Genomic DNA, 18,577 nt, shown 5'->3' with positions numbered 1-18,577 from the left:
GAGCTCAGGAGCCTTTGTCTCCTCCTTGCGCCTGTCCCCAGCTCCTCCTCCTCCTCCTCCTCTCTCCAGGAGCAGCTGGGGGAGGGGAGGGGGGTGGACGTCCTCCCTGGCCCCCTGCGCCTGGGGGCCTAGGGCTCCCCTGTAGCCCCAAGCAGGCCTTGGCCCTGTACCAGCACCTCTTCCGGTGCCCTGCAGGCCCGGGCCAGCTCTGGGCTGCCCTGCAGCAGGTGAGGGTGGCAGGGCACCGTCTACGAGGGGGCAGGCTCTCCGTGGGGTCTGACTCTATCTTGCCTCCCCAGGTGGGAGACGGCCGGACCTGTCCCTCAGGCCTTGAACTGCCCACCGTGCTGCTGCAGATGGAGCCGAGCCGGCGGGCCCAGGAGCAGGTAGGCGGCCGTCGGCCAGGGAGGGTGGCAGAGGGCAGGGTGCGTGCCCGCTCACATCCTGGCACCCCACCTTCCTGCAGCTCCTGTGGGATTTGGAGCTGCTGACCGGGGCGGGGCTGGGCCTCTCCTGGCCCCCCTGGGCCCAGTTCTGTGGTCTGAGAGACCAGGCCCAGTGTGCGTGGAGCCAGTGCAGCAAGCCCCGTGGTAGGAGGGATGGGGGCTCTGAGCGGCGGACGAGTGGGGTGAGCTGGGGTGTGGCTGAGGGCGGGGGCGTCAGTGAAACACTGGGGCACTTGTAGTGGTTGAGAAGTAGAAGGAATGTGGGCTCTGGAGACAGATGAATCTGGGTTCAAATCTCTGCTCTGACGCTCCCTGCGGACTGTAAGCCTGTTTCCTCAGCTACAAAATGGGGAAGATAACAGCACTTTTTCAGAGCGCTGCTGGGAGGGTTGTGTAAAGGATTTAGCACCATGCCTGGCACACAGGACCATTCTGGCTTGCTACCATTCCACAGTGAACTATCTTGGTCAAATCAACAGTGTGGTGACATCCAGAAGCCTTTAGACATGGCTGCAGCAAGGGAGGAAAGCAGGCCTGGCAGGGCCCAGAGGGCAGAGGCACTGATGCCCAGGGTGCCCCAGAGATGAGACCCTGAGCAGCCCCAGCCCCAGGCCCCTCCTTCCGGGGCTGGTGGCTGGTCCCACCTTTCTAGGAGGGAGGGTGCTGTGGTGACTGGGACCTAGGATGTGCCTCGAGTCCCGGCTCAGCCACCAACTGCCTGAGGCCCTTTGGGCAGGTTAGTAGCTTGTAGCAGGAGGGGGTGTTAGTCATGACCACTAAGGAAGTGTCCAGCCAACACTTTTAGCCAAGACTGCAGTCTCATCTGAAGGCTTCAGTGGGCAGGAGGGATCCATTTCCAAGCTCCTTCACTTGGAGGGGAAGGGTGGGGGGATCACACAAAGGCACAGATGCCAGGAGGAGCGATCACTGGGGGCTGTTTTAGAGGCTGCCTGCCACATTGGGGGATGATGCCCTGTAGACTAGGGAACCCCCCCAGTCCTTCCAGAATTCCAGGCTGTGCCCATTGCCCCAGGCTGAGGACTCCCTAAGCCAGGACCGTTAGCTCCTGGAGGGGTGAGTCTCCCAGGGAATTCCGTCCACTCCGTGTTGCCACACAAAGTGACCAAACACTGGACCCTTTGCCCCGTCTCCCTCCACAGCCCTGCCCAGCGACCCCTCCTCATGCCCCCAGATCCTCCTGGGGTTCTCACTCAGTTGTACCCATATGGTTGCCCCACAGCCTCTGGACAGGGTAACCTTGAGTTCCAGCTCCTGGAATCCAGTGGTGGGTGCAGGTATGGGGAAGGCCTCCATGGACTGAGTTTCGGTCTTGGGGTGGGAAGGTTCCGCAGCCTGCTGTGGATGAGGAGTCTGGCAGACAGGCTGCCCCCAGCCGATCGGAGCCCAGATGCAAGAGGTGCACCTGAGGCAGCCTTTGCATTCCTGCAGGGGGCTGGCAAAGGACCCATCATCAGCCCTGGATCTGAGTGAAGCCAGGTTCGATGCAGACCCAAGGTGGGAGAGCCCTGGCATGCCTGCAGAAGGCATTGACCCTACGTTGACAGCAGGGGTTTGCAGCCAGGAGAACAGGAGCCCCTGGGCTCGAGTGGCCAGCCTAGGTTGGGAGGAGTGGGGAAGCCCTCACCCCAAGTCCCAGGATTCCAGTCCATCCTCACCTATTCTTTGCCTCATACCTTTTTGTGGGCTGCCAGGGGCACCCAGAGACAGCAAGTAGGTTTTCTTTTATATGCCAATTCCACCTGATTGGTGCCAGCTGTCTCAGGCACTGTGTCCAGGAGGATTCTGAAGCTCAGCTGGGGCTCAGAGGAGAAAGTGCTGGGAATGACTGTCCGTCCTCCCTGTCCTCCAGCGAGGAGGGAATGGAATGGCAGCTCCAAGCTGCCTAGCTGCCACCCTCATGCCAGGCACTGGGGAGATACAGGGCACAAAAGAGACTTGGCCAGTCAGTTGTCCTCATCCCTGAGGAGATCACAGCCTAGTGAGAGGGTGTGACAATAAACAGGCAATTAGAATTCAGTGGGATGGATGCTGTGAGCCCTGGGCCTGTTAATTTAATTTAAATGAAACAGGCTGTCAAATGATTTGTTAAATAATAAGCCTAGCAAAGTCATAAGCTTTTTTTATTTTTATTTTTTTTTATTTTGGGCTGCGTTGGGTCTTCGTCACTGCACGCGGGCTCTCTCTAGTTGAGACAGACGAGCGGGGGCCGCTCTTCGTTGCAGTGCGCGGGCCTCTCACCGCAGTGGCCTCTCCCGTTTCAGGGCACGGGCTCTAGGTGCACAGGCCTCAGCAGTTGTGGCTCGCGGGCTCTAGAGTGCAGGCCCAGTAGTTGTGGTGCACGGGCCCAGCCGCTCCGCGGCATGTAGGATATTCCCGGACCAGGGCTCGAACCCGTGTCCCCCGCACTGGCAGGCAGACTCCCAACCACTGCGCCACCAGGGAAGCCCGTCATAAGCTTTTAATTGTGACATCATGCATGGGAGAGAGGAGGAAAGTGCTGATGATTATTTTCTGATTGACAGAAAAATTTTTACAAGTATATTATCTCTTGAAATACATTGATGGGAGACATCTATTACAACATTATAACCAGTGAAATAAATGATCTAGTAAGACAACAGATCAGAATTACAGAGGGACAGGGTTGGAGGTTATTTTCACAGTTCATGGCAATAATTTCTGAGGGCTTGGGAGTCTTATCAGCCCTCTTTGTTCAGAACTCTTCAAAAGACAGATTTGTTTTCACAGAGAACATTCCCATTTGGTTACTGTTATGAATATTCACACGTCCATATTGCATAAAGATGGTATTTCTTGCGAGAGTTCTCAATTTAAGACCTTACGAGATCAGGTTCTTCTAAGTAGTTTCATGGATGCAAAACGATGCTCCTTCCTCCACAGCTGCAAAGGAGCAGCGACATTTCATCTCTTTTTTTAGATTCCTTTCGTTAATTATGAAGACTTGCAGTTTTTAGGCTAGCCTCTGGCCTAAAATTCCACTTCTTGAATTTCATTTGGTTTTGCTGTCGGAAACCAAGAAAGAGCTAAAGAGGATTATCCTAATAATAGGAAAGTCAGGTGCATATTGTGGGGCTGGACAGGCACACAAGGACAGAGGGCGGGTGTCCTTATGAGGGACTGAGGAGCCTGGAAACCAGTCCCTTCCTGCTCCTGGGCCTCCCCTAGCGGTTTTGAGGAAGAGGGTGTGCAGGTTCCCCGGAGGTGGTCCTTGGCTGGGAGGATGAGGAAGATGGGGTCGGCTGCTGGCAGGCAAGCCTGAGAAGCAGGCACATAGCAGGCTGTGTAAATAAAGGTGGAATGAACTGCGACGGCCTTGAAGTTCCAACACCAGCCCTCAGGGTACCCCACCACCACATCCCCTCACGTGCTGGGGACTCCCTAGGCTTCTTGGTTCCAGTTCTGTGGGATGTGTGTGAGGGCCTGGGACATGAGCAGAGGGCTCTCAACATCTGTCTCTCTCCCTCAGGTTGCTCACAAGAGCTGAACCTCACCACCAGCAGTAGCTTTGGAGAACCCGGAAGCTCAGAGTTCAAGGTGAAAGGGTCGAAGCGTCCTGGGCAAGACCCCTCTCAGATTGGGGATAGCAGAGGTGGGGTCTGCCTGGGAGGAGACTGCAGGGGTGAGAAGCCCACAGCCAGGTGGAAGAAGGGGCCATCACTGAAGCACCTTTTACACTACATAACATGGGTTTTACGAATGTAGGAATCGGGCAAGGGCCCTAATGGAAGTGAGGCCCACTGGGGCAGCCACTGGGGTCTCCAGGCTCCCCTGGGGGAAGTGGCTCTGGCATGAGGATTCCCTCACAAACCTGGGAAAGGTGCTCTTCCTTCCTAGGAGCTGGCCCAGAGGGAAGACAGGGAGCTAGCAGGGCCCATGCCCCAGAGGCCGCATCAACCACCGTCCAGAAGCCTACAGGAGAAGCTGGCTCAGGGAGCCCCAGGGCCCTCAGGCCTCCTCTCCCAGAGCCTGCCAGAACCCCAGGATCCCCTGGAGGGGCTGGGCTGGAGCCTGGGCCAGGAGAGAGCAGAACTAAAGAAACTGCTAAGCATTGAGATTCCTCAGAGTCAGAGAGAGGGGGGCCCTCAGGATCAGAGGGGGAAGGCCTTCCAGAGGGAGGACAAAGAAGTTCCTCCAAGTAAGAGAGAGAAGACAAACGAGGGTCAGAGTGGGGAGGCCCCTCAGGCTCTGAGGGAAGAGGTCTCGGAAGGTCAAAGGTGGGAGGCCTCCCAGGGTGAGAACAAAGAGGCTCCTCAAGTCAAAGCGGAAGGCGCCTTAAGTGCCGGAGAAAGGAGGCCCTCCCGGAGCGGAATGAAGATTCTCCTCAGGGCCCGGAAGTGAAGACGCTTCAGTCTTCCGAGGGCAGAGGCCGTATCTCACAAGCCTGGGAGGTGGCTCCGGGAGAGGCACCTACACCGCCCCGGGAGGAAGGCGGCTCCCTGGGAATTCCGGGGGGCTTCTGCAGGCCCCTGGGAGAACAGATGCTACAGCCTGGGGGAAGGGAGGGCCCGGACCCGCGGGGAAGGACCACCCAGCTGAGGCAGGTTAAGAACGGTGGCCCGAGAGGAGAGAGCGCAGCGGCCGTGAGAGAGCAGGGGCCCGCCCGGGAAGGGGCGCCGGCTCCCCTTACGCCCCCGGGGCCTCCGGCCCGGCCGCCGCTCCCACGCCCAGGAGCGGTGTTGCTGGCGGCCCTACGCACTGGTGGTTCCGAGCAGCGGGAGCGCTCCGCAGCTCTCCCAGGGCACCCGGGCCTGCTGAGCGATCCGCACTCGCTTCGGGGCCCGGGAGGAAGCCCTGGCCCCGCGGAGCAGGAGCTGGGCGGCTCCATGGGGCTCCCGGGCGCCCTCGGGGGGCGGAGGGGAGGTGCCGAGGCCCCCAGAGCCTCGAAGACCGCGTGGCCCGAGTCCCCGAGCAGGGACAGGCGGTCGGCGGGCGTGAGCGCGGCGCAGCAGGGGACGGCTCTGCAGCGGCTGCTGAAGCTGCACAGTGAGGCCAGGCGTCGGCGGCAACAGGACCGCGAGCAGCAGCGGCTCCGGGTGCGCTGCCGGGCCGGGAGGGCGGGGCACCGGGGGGCGGCCGATCGGCTGCTGACAGAAGCCTCCTCCAGGTCTTGGGACGCCTCCGCATCGCCAGGAACCGCCACTGCCGCGTGCACCCCTTGAGATCCCCACCGAGCCCGGCTCAGCTCCCACCACAGGCAAGACCCCTAGGAGAAGGCGGTGGGGCCGCCAAAACCCTGCCTGGGCGGGGGGCGGGGCGGGGCGCGACCTGGGTCCCTTTGACTTGCTCGCACCGCGCACTTGCGATGACACCTGCGGAGCGGGAAGGGCCGGCCTGCCCGGGTGCTGCCCTCTGCTGGCCGCGTCGAGCCCCGGGGCTGGGAGGCGCGGGCGCTCAGCGCTCGGCACTCGGCCCCGCCCCAGGAGGACGCAGCCGGGCAGCGGCGCGCACTGCGGGAGCAGCCGAAGCAGATGCAACGGGGGAGGACCGGGCGGCTGCGAGCCCTCGGGGCCAGGTGAGGGGGCGGGCGGGGAGGCTTGTGGGGTGGTGGCGGTCCCTTTTCCCTGGCATCTGGGATGAAAGGCTACTCTTTCCGCAGGGACACCCAGAACTTCCAGCAGCTACTGTGGCCCCCTGGCTCTGAGGAGCCTGCGCCTGGAGAGCATCGCTCACTCTTCCTAGCCCCCTCTGGTCACTGCTGAATCCTCAAAGGGACGACTAAAGAGACGGGGATTTAAGGAAAAAGCAAGAGGGCAACCTGTAGGTCAGAGGTAGCTTCAGAAAGGCCCAGAACGCAGCCTCAGGGCCTGGGAGAGCCAGACACAGACACACATGGCACTTTCGGCCCACCAGGTGTGTTATTTCTTCTTCCCTCCCCTAAGCCCACTGCCTGGCCCAAGGTCAGAGGGCCAGGTCCTGGGGGTCAAGCAGTGCGAAGGCCCCATTCTTGCGGAAGAAAGATTCAATGCGGCACATCTTGCAGGAGACCAGTTCTTGCTTCACTGGGGGGCCTGGGAAAAGATGTCAGAGGCCAAGAATGGATCCCTGGGAAAGGAACTCGCAGAGCCCGGGAGCCCTGCCTGCATAACCCTAGGAATCTGCCTGTGTTGTATCCACTTTGTAAGTGTGAAAAAATAAAAAGAAGTGCTTCTGAGGAGTGGGGGCTATGGGGAAACAGGGAGCTGGCTGGCTGCCCGGATCAGCAGTGATGGCCAAATGCCAGTCAGCTGTGTGCCAGCATTTCCCCCAGCCTCAGAATCCTCCATGGAGGCGGGTGGTGGGACTCCCAGCCGTGCTTGTTACAGACAGAGCTAGACTTCTCTGGGGCAGACAAGGCTTCTTTCTACCTCCTGCTCTCATTTGGAAATTGCTCCCTTTCCTCCCCATTTAGGGCCCTGGGGAAAGTAGGGGGATTTTTTTTTAGGCAAAATTTCAACTGTGTTTATCACCAACCATCCACCTTTTCTGTGCAGGAGCTGGAGAAAACATGTGACTGAGTAGTCTCACTTGAAATGCATGACCACAGACAGCAAAGGGACATGTCTCATCACCCAGCAAACCCACAACACCCCCTGGCATATTCTTTTCCCCACACCTTGACTCTTCATCTCCAACTGCACCATTGCCTTCGCTCCTCTCCTGCCCAGCTGATGACCATGACTCAATCCAGATGGACAGCCTTCTGGCCAATACCATCTCCCTACCGCTCGCTGTGTCCTTTGCCTTCTCCAGTTTGATCCAGCCTCTGGAGCTCCCTGGGTAAGCCCACCCAGTCTCGGGGCTTTAAAGAGTACCTATATTCTGATGACCCCCAAAACTGCATCTTCAGCTCTGACCTCCCTCCATAGGGCGACTCCCATACACAGCTGACTCGCCGACACCTCCAGCGCAGAACACCCAACACTGACCTGTCTTCACACAGCCCCAGCCCTGCCCCCGCCCCAGTCTCCCCTGCTGTAGCTGCTTCAGCCAAACACCTGGGCATGGCCATTGCATTCTCCTTCCTTGTCTTTTTCAAACCAGTAAGTTCTCTTTGATTCTTCCTCCAAAACATATCTGGAATCTATTTCAGCTCTACCGCTAATCACCCTAGCCCAAGCCATCATCATCTCTTGCCAGGATAGCTCAGCCATCTGCCAGAGCCTACTCTTGTCCCTAAAAAGGCCATTACCTACAGAATATTCAGGGTGATTTTTTTTTTAAAAAGTGTATCAGTATCATTTGCCTGCTTAAAACTCTCCATGGCTTCCCCTCAAATTTAGAGTAAAACCCAAACTCCTCCTACTTGTCATTTAGCTCACTCAGCCTTTAGGTCCCCAGAGAGGCCTTTCCTGAAGGTCCAGTCTAAAGCCGCACACGCCCCCTGTCCCCCTCCCCCACCAGGCCTAGTTTCATCATGGAACCTGGCCCTCTCTTGCTCTTATGGCCTGGACCCTCCACTAGAGTGGACGTCCCCAGAAGGAGTGTCCACGTGCCTTGTGTGTCTAGTGCCGAGAGCGCTGCCTGGCTTGTGGCAGGTGCTCTGTGTTTGTGAGGCGAATAATTTCTGGGAGGTTAGGGCTCACCCAGCTGCCAGCCATATGTGAAGTTGGTGGTGACGGGGAAGAGGTAGCGCCTCTCTGGCATGTCCAGTTTTCGGGTGTTGAGGTAGCGGTAGCGGCCCTGAAAGTCGTGGGAGATGCCTTCATACAGCAGGGCCCGGGTGGCAGGCAGGACTGGGTACATTTCTGACTGAATAGGAGCCTCCAGGGCAGGGCTGGGGGCCTTGGAAGGAACTGCTTTGGGGGCGGGCGGGGGTGAGAGTGGGGCTTTGGGGGGCAGGGTGGGCAGCTTGAGGGGTACGTGGGCTGCAGTCTTCTTAGCCTTCTGCTTGGCCTTCACCATCGACCCATACTTGTGGTGCCATTCACAGCGCAATATCTTCTCCCTCAGATACTCCTCCTTCCAGAAGTTCTGCTGCACTGTGTCCATGTTAAGTTGCCGAGACATGGTGGCAAAGGAAGGAGCAGGACCAGGGTGACTGCAGCTGAGGGGTGAGCGCAGCAAGCAGAGCCCTTCTGACAGCAGGTGGCTGCCCAGCAGCCAGTGGTCGCTAGGCAACCGAGCCTCACCTCACACAGGGCCATGCCCTCAGCACGCCTCACATGCCTTGCTTGCTGAGGCAGCCTCAGGCCGGGGCCCACTGGCTAAGAGCCTTGATCCCCAAACCTCTTGCTTGACCCAGGCTAGTATCACAGGCTTCCAGGTTTCCTGTGATTTCTGCTTCCTTCCCTTGAGGTCTGGTCCCCTCCCAGCCAATACAGACTCAAGCTGGGGTGCCAGGGGACTGGACGCGAGCCTCCTTCCCTTCCTCCCCGCCAGAGCTGGCTACCTTTAATTCAGAGGGCCAATCTGGCACAATCTTCCTGGTCCAACTCCTCTATGCCTGGATCTTTGGCAAAACCTTTTCCAGCCCTGCCAGTCGAATCCACTCCCCCACCGCCTCCCCACAACAGCCTCATCCCACACGTGTCCTTTCTAGCACCCAGCCTCAGATCAGAGAGAAGCAAGAACTACTTTAATTTAACATCAACAAGGACACTGTATAACAGCACAGGGAAGAGGTAATGGAGAGAAGACACTCAGACTTCCTATACCCTAACCAGCCTTGATTTGAATGGCAGAGCCCCAGCAAACTGGAAGCATCTCACCTAGCCTCTCAGTGGAGTGGGAAGGGGCAGGGAATTGGAACTCAGAGGATCGAATCTTAGAGGAGGGCTGATGGCAAGCCTGGGGAGAGGCCACATGGCTGAGGGGAGTCCCCTAGCGCAGGTCTTCGGCCGTGAACATGCCCCTGGCCCTGCGCAGGATGGAGTCCTTGGCAGCATCATAGGGGTGCTCCTTGGATGGGATCTCCAGCACGGCCGGAATGGAGCGCTGGTGGGCATCGAGCGCGTGCCGCACCATCTCTGCGATGTACTGGTTGATGAGGATGATGCCGATGTCGTCCCGGCTTAGAAACTGCCTGTAGGGAGAGATGAGAAGGGAGTCCAAGGCAGCCCACTCTGAGTTGGTGGGCTGGGCTGCAGAGGGGAAGGAGCTCGATCCAGAGAGTGCAGTGGACAAGGATGCTACACTAAACTCTCTTCATTCTATTTAGAATCAATTTCAGTCCAAAGCTAAGGGCCATGGCTTCTACCTCCCCTGCCTGGAAGGCTCCCAACTGAACTGCTAATGAAGATGAGGGTGCATGCTGGTGTATTCCTTACACTGCCTTCGGGTAAAAAAGGGAGAGGATAAGAATATATACATTTGTCCCTTTGTATCTGCATAAAGAAAAAGAAAGATAAGGAAAAAACTAAGTGGTTACAGGGTGGAGGAAGGAGGTAATGAAGTAGAAGAGGTCGGGGTGGGAGTGTGACTTCTCAATGCATGTGCCTTTTAAATATTAATTTGTAAACCACATGAACACATTAACCTTTCAAAAGAAAACATTAAATTTTTTAAGGTTGAGGGGGCGCTGTACAGACTACTCAAGGTCTATGCTGATGAGGGCAGGGGGTGGGTCAGAGGGGAAGTTTGGCCTGAGCCAAGAACACAACACAGGAAGAAGAAAATTGGTAACGAAGGAATCACACAGAGAGAACCCCACACTGGGCTCTTACTTTCTTGTGATCAACCACCCATTCATTAATTTATTTACTCGTTAAAAACTGAGCAGCTTACTCTGTGCCAGACACTAGGGCAGGTTAGACTTAATGATTTCTGAGATACCTTTGGGTTAGAAAGTTGGAAAATTCTTGAAGTAAAATTTGTCCTTCTCTCATGAAAACTTGGGTCACTTTACCAGACTGCTTAGAGAGCGGCAGAGATCAGCCTCCCGGGTCAGGGCCTATCACACCCCAGGCAGCAGGAACCAGTCTCAGCCGGTAGCTCAGGGCTGGGCTGTTTAGGGGGAAACAAGCGAGAGTGGTTTGTTCCTGGGACTTGGCACAGGGGCCCTAGAGAAGGGGTGTGGGAAAGAATAGGGGGCTGGCACCCTCAACTCTAGTCACCAGGACACCTCCTGGATTAAGGGACATGCCTGCACCCACATTTTGAAACTATTGCTCTTAACCCAGAACAGGAAGTGAAGATTTGAAGTGCATGGTCTCAGCAGAAGGTAGGACAGTCCTGATAGTGTCCGCTGGGCTCAGGACAACGGGAAATTCCGAAGCCAACTGAGGAGAGCTACACAGAGTGTAGCCCTGGCTTAAGAAAGGCAGAAAGGGTGGGACGGGGCTCAAATCCCTGCTCGCTCTCGTCTGAATCACAGAGTGTGCCTTAACCTCTCTGAACTTAATCTTCTCACCAGTAAGTGGGAATAACCCCTACCTCACAAGACGATTGTGAGCCTCTGAGGGAGATGAAAATACAGGAAAGCCCGAGCCCCCTGCCCGTGTGTTCACTGAGTGTGTGGTTCCTTTAGGTGTCAACTCGCAAGAGAGTCGAGTGCTTGCAATGCCCGGAGCCTGCTCTGCGGGTGAAATGGGGGAGCCCCTGCAGGGGAGCTGAGACTAGCCCCCTCCGGGCCTGGACCCTCCGAACGCTCAGCTCTGGCGGGCCCGGTTGGGCCAAGGGGCGGCGCCCGCCCGTCACGAGCTCTGTTCCCCTTCTTTCCTGACACACGGTCATGTGACAGGGGGGAGTTTGTGGACCCGACATAGCCCCGGTCCCACCGAGGCCCAAAAGGGAACTTGGGACGCAGAGGCCCCCTCTCCGGAAGGGGAGGTGGACCGACTTCCTCGACCCTCGAGGACGGGGTCTGACACTTCGGCCAAGGTCTGGAAGCCCAGGGCCGCCCCCGCCTTCTCCCCGCGCTCCCACCAGGCAGCTGAAGGTCCCGTTCAGGCCTCGCGGGTTACCGTACCGGAAAGTGTCTTCGATCTCATTGATGGTAGTATCTTTCTCCACCACCAGGAAATTAGGGTGGCGGTTCTTGTTAAGCTCCCCTATGCCGCCCAGCAGGAAGCCAGTCACCGTGTCCTCGTCTCCGATCACCGCAATTAGCTTCCCCCTCCCCGCCATCCTCACAGTCCGGCAACGATCAGCCGCAACCTCCGGGTGTCACCAAAGCCCCGCCTCGGCAGTGCACCTCCTTTTCGGCCGCCCCCCCCCGCCCCCGCTCTTTAGACATGCGCAGTTCCACCACTCCGCCTCCCGGGACATGCGCATTAAGAGCAAAAGCGCCTGAATCCGAATACGGCTGCGCCATATAAAGGGAGGTCCGAACCGGGGAGCTACGGTTCCCAGAAGTCCGCGCGGCACAGCCGTCTTTCGGAGGCGCGTTCGATCGGTAAGTTCGACAAACGTGTTGAAGCTACTGCTGTTAGACGCCGAGACGCCAAAGAAAAGACGGTACCTGTTCTCGAGAGTAAGGTCCGAGTCTGTATCGTGTATGTATGTAACTATGACACAACTAGTGTTATTTATTCAGTTAGTAAAAGGATGGGCAAGTAAATGATACTCTCTAGTGAGGTAGAGCGTTGACAAAGCGCTGTGTCAATTGCTAAAACGTTAGAAGTACGTGGAAGCACACATCAGGTGTAACTAACCCATGGGAGAGGCGGCGCGCAGAGAAGGTCGCCAGCAGGATGAAGGGCTAGAGATGAGGACGAGAGGGTGTTCTCAGGAAGAGGAGCAGCACGTGCAAAGACTTAGCGGGGACTAGAGAGAATAAGTGCCTTTAAGAAAAGATAAAGAATCTGGAAGTTATCCTGAGGACAAAGTTGTTCTGAAGCCACTGAAGGATTTTAAGCAAGAGAATGATACGGCCAGGTTTATGTTTTAGCGATAGCATTGAGATCGTGCTGTGTGTGGAGGTAAGACTAAGGTGGAGAAACCATTGTGGTAAGAGATGGTGGTGGCCAGAAAGAAGCCAGGGAGTGGGGATGGGGAATGTGAGAGTCAGGTGGCGTCAAGAGATATTTAGAGACAAAAATGGACAGAACTGAGTTTGGGATTGGTTATGTCTGGGGAGTTAGACCAGATGACTTCCAAGTTTCTGGCCTGTGCAGCTAGGTGGACAGGAGTAACATTCCTCAGAGAGTGAACTCTCTGTATGAGATGAACATGTCGAAGGAGAGAGGTCCGCTCGCTCCTCCACCCTTTTAACAAAAAGGCATCCTGCATCTGGCATGTGATTTGCAAGTTTAGAGCACTTGAGACATCCAGATGGTCTGGTCTAGTGGTGATCTCTGTGATGGGCCTGGGATTTGGACATACCTGGTTTGAATCTCGACCCTGCTCCTTAGAGGTGTGATGTGGGACTCATCACCAAAGTTCTCAGGACCTTGATCTCTTCAGATAATACTATGCCCACCTCATAGGCCGTTAGGATTAAGTGAGGGAGAGGCACTAAATGCTCAGCACCTGTGGCCATACTGCAGTTGGGGGAGAGCAGCTGAGCTGGATATCCATAAACACATCCACTCACAGGTGGAGGGCAGCTGAAGCTGAGGAGGCCAGCAAACCTCCCATCTGGGGGCGAGGTGGGAGGGAAGGCAGAGAGTGAGGAAGAGTGTGTGTAGAAGCACCTGGCTCAGTGCCTGGCACAGAGCTGACCCTTAACGGCCACGAATGGTTGGGTACTTGAGAAGGGATTCTGCCTTTAAAGGGTCTGTCAGGTAAAGTAGGGAGCTGAGACGGTGCCACGTTTATCACACACGCCTTCATTCAACCAGCATTTGTCAAATGTGGTCATGGAGAGGCTGAGGACACAAGATTGATAAAATACAATTTCTGTCCTCAACTCCCTCGGGACTGAGGGGAGAGTAAAAAATATCACAGGGAGGGAGGTAGACCTACAGAAGAAAGTGAGGCCCTAGAAGGGTCTTGCAGGGGAAAGGAAAGAAGAAACTTAAAGAGGAGCCAGGAGGCAGACAGCCTGTTGAGTGAAGAGGCGGGGGTGGGGGGTGTTTGGAGCCAGGCCACGTGTGTTGGGTTTTCTTTGGCCTACCCACCACCGTGTGCCGAAATGTCTGGGATGAATTTAGAGTTGGGGGATCAGTTGAGTGAAGTGCTGCTTTGCCCTGCTCTGGCTACTCAGTTGCTCATTTACTCATTGGTCACACTTGTCTGTGTTGGACCTCCCAGGGTCAGGGAGCACAGTCTGGTGAGGGACACAAGGTCACAGATGAGGGTAGTAAATGCAGCCAGAGATGTGCCCCAGGGCAGTATGAGAGCTGGGGGGCAGGTCTGGGAGGACAGGAAGGGGTTCGGGAAAGCTTCGTGTTGGCCAGGAAGATGAGGAGGGTGGAGAGGCAAGGGTGTTCCTGGGCAGAGTCCCAAACTGCAGCACGGCTGCCTGGGAAACTAGAGGTTGTGGAGAGGGTTAGAGGTTGTGAAGCGGGTTAGAGGTGGAGGGTGCAGTGAGGAATGGGCACAGTGCCCGACTGGGGGCTGGGGGGCTTTTTTTTTTTTTAGATGTTGGGGGTAGGAGTTTATTAATTATTTATTTTTGCTGTGTTGGGTCTTCGTTTCTGTGCGAGGGCTTTCTCTAGTTGTGGCAAGCGGGGGCCACTCTTCATCCGCGGTGAAGCGGGCCTCTCACTATCACGGCCTCTCTTGTTGCAGAGCACAGGCTCCAGACGCGCAGGCTCAGTAGTTGTGGCTTACGGGCCTAGTTGCTCCGCGGCATGTGGGATCCTCCCAGACCAGGGCTCGAACCCGTGTCCCCCGCATTAGTAGGCAGATTCTCAACCACTGTGCCACCAGGGAAGCCCCTGGGGGGCTTTTTGAATGAATTGGGTAGGAAGGCTGGTGTCTGAACCTATAGGCCTTGGAGGCCTTGTTAGGACACTTAGACTAGCCTGGAGAGAAGGGAACCACAGAAGGGCCCTGGACCAGAGGGGTCCATAGTCCCTGTGATGTGACCCCGCCCTCTGGCTGCAGTGTGGAGGGCTAGTTGGAGGGAGCTGGCTGGTGGGCCAGGAAGGCTAGTGGAGGGGCCAGTTCAGGAGGGAGGCCCTAAGCCAGGTCAGGGCTGGAGGTGGGGAGGGAGCAGGCCCAGCTTTGACCCAGGACCTGGCTGGAGTGAAAGGTTCCTGGGTTTGTGCCTGCCTGCTGGGTGGGGAGCATTCCTGCTTGAGCCAGTGCTGTTTTAAGGTCCTAAAAATTTTGAGAACATGCTTGACATCAGGCTGAGTGGAAAATGGCCTCCTGGTGGTCCTAGGGCAGTCTTCTAGAACATAGTGTCCACCTCCCTCTCCCACCCACCAGCTCTCCAGGAATCTGAGGACCAAGCCCACATCCCTGGCATGCCCCCCCAGCCCCTTCTTTCAAGCATTCTGTCAACATTCCAGACCTTCCCAAACAAACAGATGGCCCAGAGGGGGGCTGCTGTCTGCCCCAGGCCCTCCCCCTTGACCTGACTCAGTCCTCCAGGAGAGAGGCAGCCAGCCTCTGCCTCCCAGGGCCTGGTGGCCAGCCGTAGGGAGCACACACACAAGGAACAGCCAGGTCTCTGCGACAGGCCGCACTTTATTTGTTTTCCACCTAAACGGCTCCCAGCTGAGCCGCATGACATGTGCAAAAGCCCCCCAGAGAGCTGGGCCTTGCAGTGGGTAAAAAAAGGCCCCCCATGGGGCAGAGCTGTGCAATCTTAAAAAAAAAAAAAAGAGAGAGAGAAATCAGTCCCCCAGGAAGCCTGGCTGGGATCTCAATTGCCCGGGGCCAGGACACGCACCAAGCCTGCTGCTGCTGGGTCCATTTTTTCCTGCGATTGTGCTTTCTCTTCCAAGTCCTTAACGCTCTGGGGTTGTGGCCACCAGAGGGGCCGGACGCAGTCCTCAGCGGTAAGGAGGCCCCGCTGGCGGTGCGGTTTGAGGGCGACCTCTCTCACACATGCAGACACCCCCAGACATGTGCTCCCCCACTGGCCTCAGCCCCGCCAGAAAACTCAGGGCTTCCCTGGCCCCCCAACCTCCAGTTCGCCCTCATGTCACGTCTGAGGCAGGGACACTGCCCTGAGACGGACGAGGTCTTCCAACCTGGGAGCCCGGCAGGGAGGGGGCAGTGCCACTCCTTCCACCCCCAGGGCAGGTGTTTGTGGTGTCTGATTCTGCGTGCGTGCATCTGGGTGTGGCCTATTTGTGTGTGTGTGTGTGTGTGTGTGTGTCTGTGAGTGTGTTTGGCCAGGAGGTGGGGGCCGAGGCTGGGGGAGGCACTTCTGGGATTCAGGGCACGTTGACTTTGAAGGGGCTTCCAGGGACACTTTCGTCGCCCCACTTGACGATGAGGATGTAGTCCCCTTTCTCCTTGACAGTGTAGGTGACATTGTACACCCGGTTCCCCATGTGCTTCACATACACCTCCTCACAGGGGGTCTTGGGCCCGTGCACACCCACCATCATCATGTTGGTGCCTGGAGAGAGAGGGAGAGAGGGACAGGCTCACCCCAGGCCCTTGGGCCCACCTTCCCACGCACCTGCCCACCCTGGGGGTCTGCCCCCTTTCCCCCCGCTGCCTGCCTGCTTTGCTGCAGTCCACGGTGAAGGAGTTCTTCTGGCCCACAAAGGCCTGGGACAGCCCAGGGCCCCGTGTCACCACCTTGCTGGCATCTGAGGAGAACTTGGGGATGGAGCTATAGCTGGAACCCCGACTTGAGGACGACTTGGTCACAGTCTCCACCAGGACCGTGGATGTTTCGTGAAGGCTGTGGCCTCCAGACAGCCGGGGACCTGAGAGGCAGAGTGGGGTGGCCACAAGCCTAATCAGAGGCCTGCTCTTCCCCAGGCGGTAGGCCGTGTGCCAGCACCGACAGCCCCGCGTTCCCTTCCTCAGCCGCAGCATGCTAGGAGTGGCAGCCCGTTCCAAACAGGGCTCCAGGGCAGGCTTATCTCGAGGTCTGGAGCCTCGATGGCTCCCCCCCCCCCCCACTTCTGGGCTTTGCCTGGGACCCCAAGTCACAGGGCAGCGTCCTGCTTTAAAAAGGAACATGTATCCAACTAATCCTTCACGCAGCTTCCAAAAGGAAAGCTGGCTGAATCTTTACTGAGCTCTGTCTTCTTGGAAGCCAGAAATGTGGGAAGAGGAGGGCAGCAAGTTAAGTGAAAGCTTGGGGAGCCGCCGCAGGGAAAGATTAGTCAAGTGATGGACAACAAAGAGGAAGGATTTGAGTTTTTTCAGTGATGTACCTGAGTCCACGTGGAGGATGGGGTGACGTGTAAAGCCAGGCCCACTTTATTCCTGGTAACCTGACCCCGGTGTTTGGGGCCTATGACCCGGATGTGAATGGCTACTGGAGCCAGCCAGTATGGAATGAGCTGGAGGGACCTTCCCCCACCCAGGACACTCACCTGTGACTTTGGCCTTGAAGGGGCTGCCCACAATGTGCTGGGGGCCACCATACTTGATGGCAATGAGGTAGTTGCCAGGGGCCATGGGAGTGTAAGTGACCACGTGGCCCTCAGGACATTCCCGACAGTCCAGCTGCACCTTGGAGGGGCCGTCGATGGTGACAGACAAGGCCCCCGAGCCCGCATTCAAGGTGTTGACAATGAACTCCGATGACACTCCTGGGGACCAGAGGTAGCAAGGGTGTAGACAGGAAGGGCTTGGGGCCCAGAACGGGGGTGGGCCCAGGCTCCCCGGAGCAGGTCTGTGCCGGGACTCGGGCTCATCAGCGCTGCCCCGCCTCTGGGGCAGACCAGTGTCCAGCCCTCCTCCCCAGCCCAGGCGCTCACCTGTCGTGCCTCCCTCGAGCCCAGGACCACAGGCTGACACCAAGCCTGGGTCCCCAGCCTGGCTCTGCTCCCCAACGCGGATCTTGAAGGGGCTGCCAGGGATGTGGGCGCCGCTGAACTTGACGTCAATGGAGTGGACGCCATTCTCATGGGGGATGAAACGGATGGTGTGCTTGTCTGTGGGTCAGACGTTGGTGGGTGAGCCTTTGTCCTTTCCTCCCCTTCCCAGAAGGTCCTAGCCTGGCAGGGACAGGGCCACCTCACCACTGTCCAGCTCGGAGACGTAGCACTCCTCCACCGCACCCGAGGGCGTGTGCACCCTAGCATCAATCACGCCCCGTGCACCGTTCAGCTGCACCGCAAAGGACGCCGGCTGGTTCACCTTGAGCCCCGTCTCCTGCAGAGGCCACAGAGGGTGCTCAGACTCCTGGGAGGGTCTGGAGGGTTCGTCTCTGCAGCCCGGCACTGATCTCACTGCACGCCCAGCCCAGCTCAGGGAGGCTCTGAACAGGGCTGTGATGGGAGGTGGAGGCTGGGTCTGTGGCCTTGGTATCCACCTGCTATGAGGTGGGGCCACCTGGCTGTGGCTGGGCATGGTGGGGACGACACACGATGTACCCTGTCCTGGTTGAGGAGGTAAGACCCAGAAACCATAAAGCAGGCCTGCCAGCAGAGAAGCCAGTGCTAGGACGGTGCTGTGTGTGGACTGCAAACACTCAGTAGCTGGGATGAGGAAGGAGGGGTGTGGCCTAGACTGCCCTGGGGGCACTCGATGGGGGAGGTGGGCCGATGGGGAGGCTCCCAGGGGAGGTGAAGATTGGGGCACAGAGCCCAGTTCTAGAGTAGGGGTAGGGGACAGGGGAGGAGAGGCACAAGGGCTCCTGAGGGGCAGCTAGAAGGGGGAATGGAGCCCCCTGCTGTACAGACACTGGGAGAGAGGGGACATCTGTCTGGACCCTCCAAGGTCACCGCTAAGTCCCTGGCCACATGGGCCTGCCATCCTCTACTTCTGCCCATCTCTCAGGGTGGCAGAGGGGCCGCACCCCCAGGCACACACCTGGAGGCTAGTGACAGTGAGACGGCGAGCGTCGTCTGAGAGGGAGGCCACGGGTACCACAAAAGGGCTGTCTGGGATGTGCTCATCGTTGAACTTGATGGAGACCTCATAGTCACCTGGGGAGGGAAGGCCAATCAGCACAGGCCCCAGGACTGGGGACAGCAGGGTGGAACCCCCTCCACCCTGGCCTCATCCCAGAACAAGCTCCTGGGTCGGGGCTCAGCTCTGGAGACAGACGTGCATTCCCAGGAGTGTGGGGTGGAGGGAGACAGGACGGAAAAAGAGCGGCAGCCCAGGTGAGGAGTTGGTTCAGTAGCCCCATCTCCTGCCTG

The 18,577-nt window shown here is 57.7% G+C and overlaps 5 protein-coding genes across 10 annotated transcripts in view; 2 read left to right on the top strand and 3 right to left on the bottom strand.

Moving 5' to 3' along the window:
- The window catches only part of KCP (kielin cysteine rich BMP regulator), a 28,894-nt gene extending 26,921 nt beyond the window's left edge, over positions 1-1,973 (top strand). The window contains exons 41-44 of one of the 3 annotated variants that reach the window (XR_014016589.1): positions 300-386; positions 1,453-1,520; positions 1,607-1,698; positions 1,896-1,973. The gene's annotated coding sequence lies outside the window, so the exon portion shown is untranslated. Of the gene's footprint in view, positions 1-299; positions 387-1,452; positions 1,521-1,606; positions 1,699-1,895 lie in introns of those variants that run through there. The other 2 variants (XR_014016590.1, XR_014016591.1) reach the window with 2 other exon arrangements.
- A 1,977-nt stretch (positions 1,974-3,950) lies between these two features.
- Positions 3,951-6,380, top strand: LOC308623018 (uncharacterized protein). 2 transcript variants are annotated; one of them, XM_081244851.1, is made up of 5 exons: positions 3,951-4,022; positions 4,323-5,521; positions 5,593-5,682; positions 5,909-6,000; positions 6,085-6,216. In XM_081244851.1, exons 2-5 carry the CDS (start codon positions 4,967-4,969, stop codon positions 6,185-6,187), a joined length of 840 nt encoding a protein of 279 aa, XP_081100977.1. In that variant the 5' UTR covers positions 3,951-4,022; positions 4,323-4,966; the 3' UTR covers positions 6,188-6,216. The 2 variants fall into 2 exon arrangements, with proteins under 2 accessions (XP_081100977.1, XP_081100978.1); XM_081244852.1 differs by having other exon boundaries at positions 3,957-5,521; positions 6,085-6,380.
- Positions 6,381-6,386: 6 nt separating this feature from the next.
- Positions 6,387-8,933, bottom strand: SPMIP1 (sperm microtubule inner protein 1; the record flags this gene model as incomplete). The annotated part of the gene is made up of 2 exons (XM_081244853.1): positions 8,051-8,933; positions 6,387-6,496 (listed from the first exon to the last, which is right to left on the bottom strand). The coding sequence occupies exons 1-2, from the start codon at positions 8,472-8,474 to the stop codon at positions 6,387-6,389; spliced, it is 534 nt and encodes a 177-aa protein (XP_081100979.1). The 5' UTR covers positions 8,475-8,933.
- Positions 8,934-9,020: 87 nt separating this feature from the next.
- On the bottom strand, positions 9,021-11,607 carry ATP6V1F (ATPase H+ transporting V1 subunit F). The gene is made up of 2 exons (XM_081244854.1): positions 11,374-11,607; positions 9,021-9,489 (listed from the first exon to the last, which is right to left on the bottom strand). The coding sequence occupies exons 1-2, from the start codon at positions 11,529-11,531 to the stop codon at positions 9,288-9,290; spliced, it is 360 nt and encodes a 119-aa protein (XP_081100980.1). The 5' UTR covers positions 11,532-11,607; the 3' UTR covers positions 9,021-9,287.
- A 3,359-nt stretch (positions 11,608-14,966) lies between these two features.
- Positions 14,967-18,577, bottom strand: part of FLNC (filamin C) — a 28,277-nt gene continuing 24,666 nt past the window's right edge. For all 3 annotated transcript variants that reach the window (XM_081244682.1, XM_081244680.1, XM_081244681.1), the window contains 6 exons: positions 18,246-18,361; positions 17,453-17,585; positions 17,189-17,365; positions 16,802-17,020; positions 15,974-16,183; positions 14,967-15,867 (listed from right to left, as the gene is read on the bottom strand). In XM_081244682.1, the coding sequence (XP_081100808.1) occupies positions 15,680-15,867; positions 15,974-16,183; positions 16,802-17,020; positions 17,189-17,365; positions 17,453-17,585; positions 18,246-18,361 (1,043 nt within the window). In that variant the 3' untranslated portion in view covers positions 14,967-15,679. The remainder of the gene's footprint in view (positions 15,868-15,973; positions 16,184-16,801; positions 17,021-17,188; positions 17,366-17,452; positions 17,586-18,245; positions 18,362-18,577) is intronic.

The sequence above is a fragment of the Mesoplodon bidens genome (assembly GCF_964165515.1).
Source record: "Mesoplodon bidens genome assembly, chromosome: 9".
Lineage (NCBI taxonomy): Eukaryota > Metazoa > Chordata > Mammalia > Artiodactyla > Ziphiidae > Mesoplodon > Mesoplodon bidens.
This window is presented reverse-complemented; position numbering and strand designations above follow the sequence as displayed.

Bases quoted from the DNA above. Each gene is read 5' to 3' on its own strand.
- LOC308623018 (XM_081244852.1), top strand. From the start codon at position 4,967: ATGCTACAGCCTGGGGGAAGGGAGGGCCCGGACCCGCGGGGAAGGACC. The intron at 5,522-5,592 runs GTGCGCTGCCGG...AGCCTCCTCCAG, and splicing joins GCGAGCAGCAGCGGCTCCGG to GTCTTGGGACGCCTCCGCAT. The intron at 5,683-5,908 runs GCAAGACCCCTA...GCCCCGCCCCAG, and splicing joins CGGCTCAGCTCCCACCACAG to GAGGACGCAGCCGGGCAGCG.
- ATP6V1F (XM_081244854.1), bottom strand. From the start codon at position 11,531: ATGGCGGGGAGGGGGAAGCTAATTGCGGTGATCGGAGACGAGGACACG. The intron at 9,490-11,373 runs GTACGGTAACCC...CTCTCCCTACAG, and splicing joins GAGATCGAAGACACTTTCCG to GCAGTTTCTAAGCCGGGACG.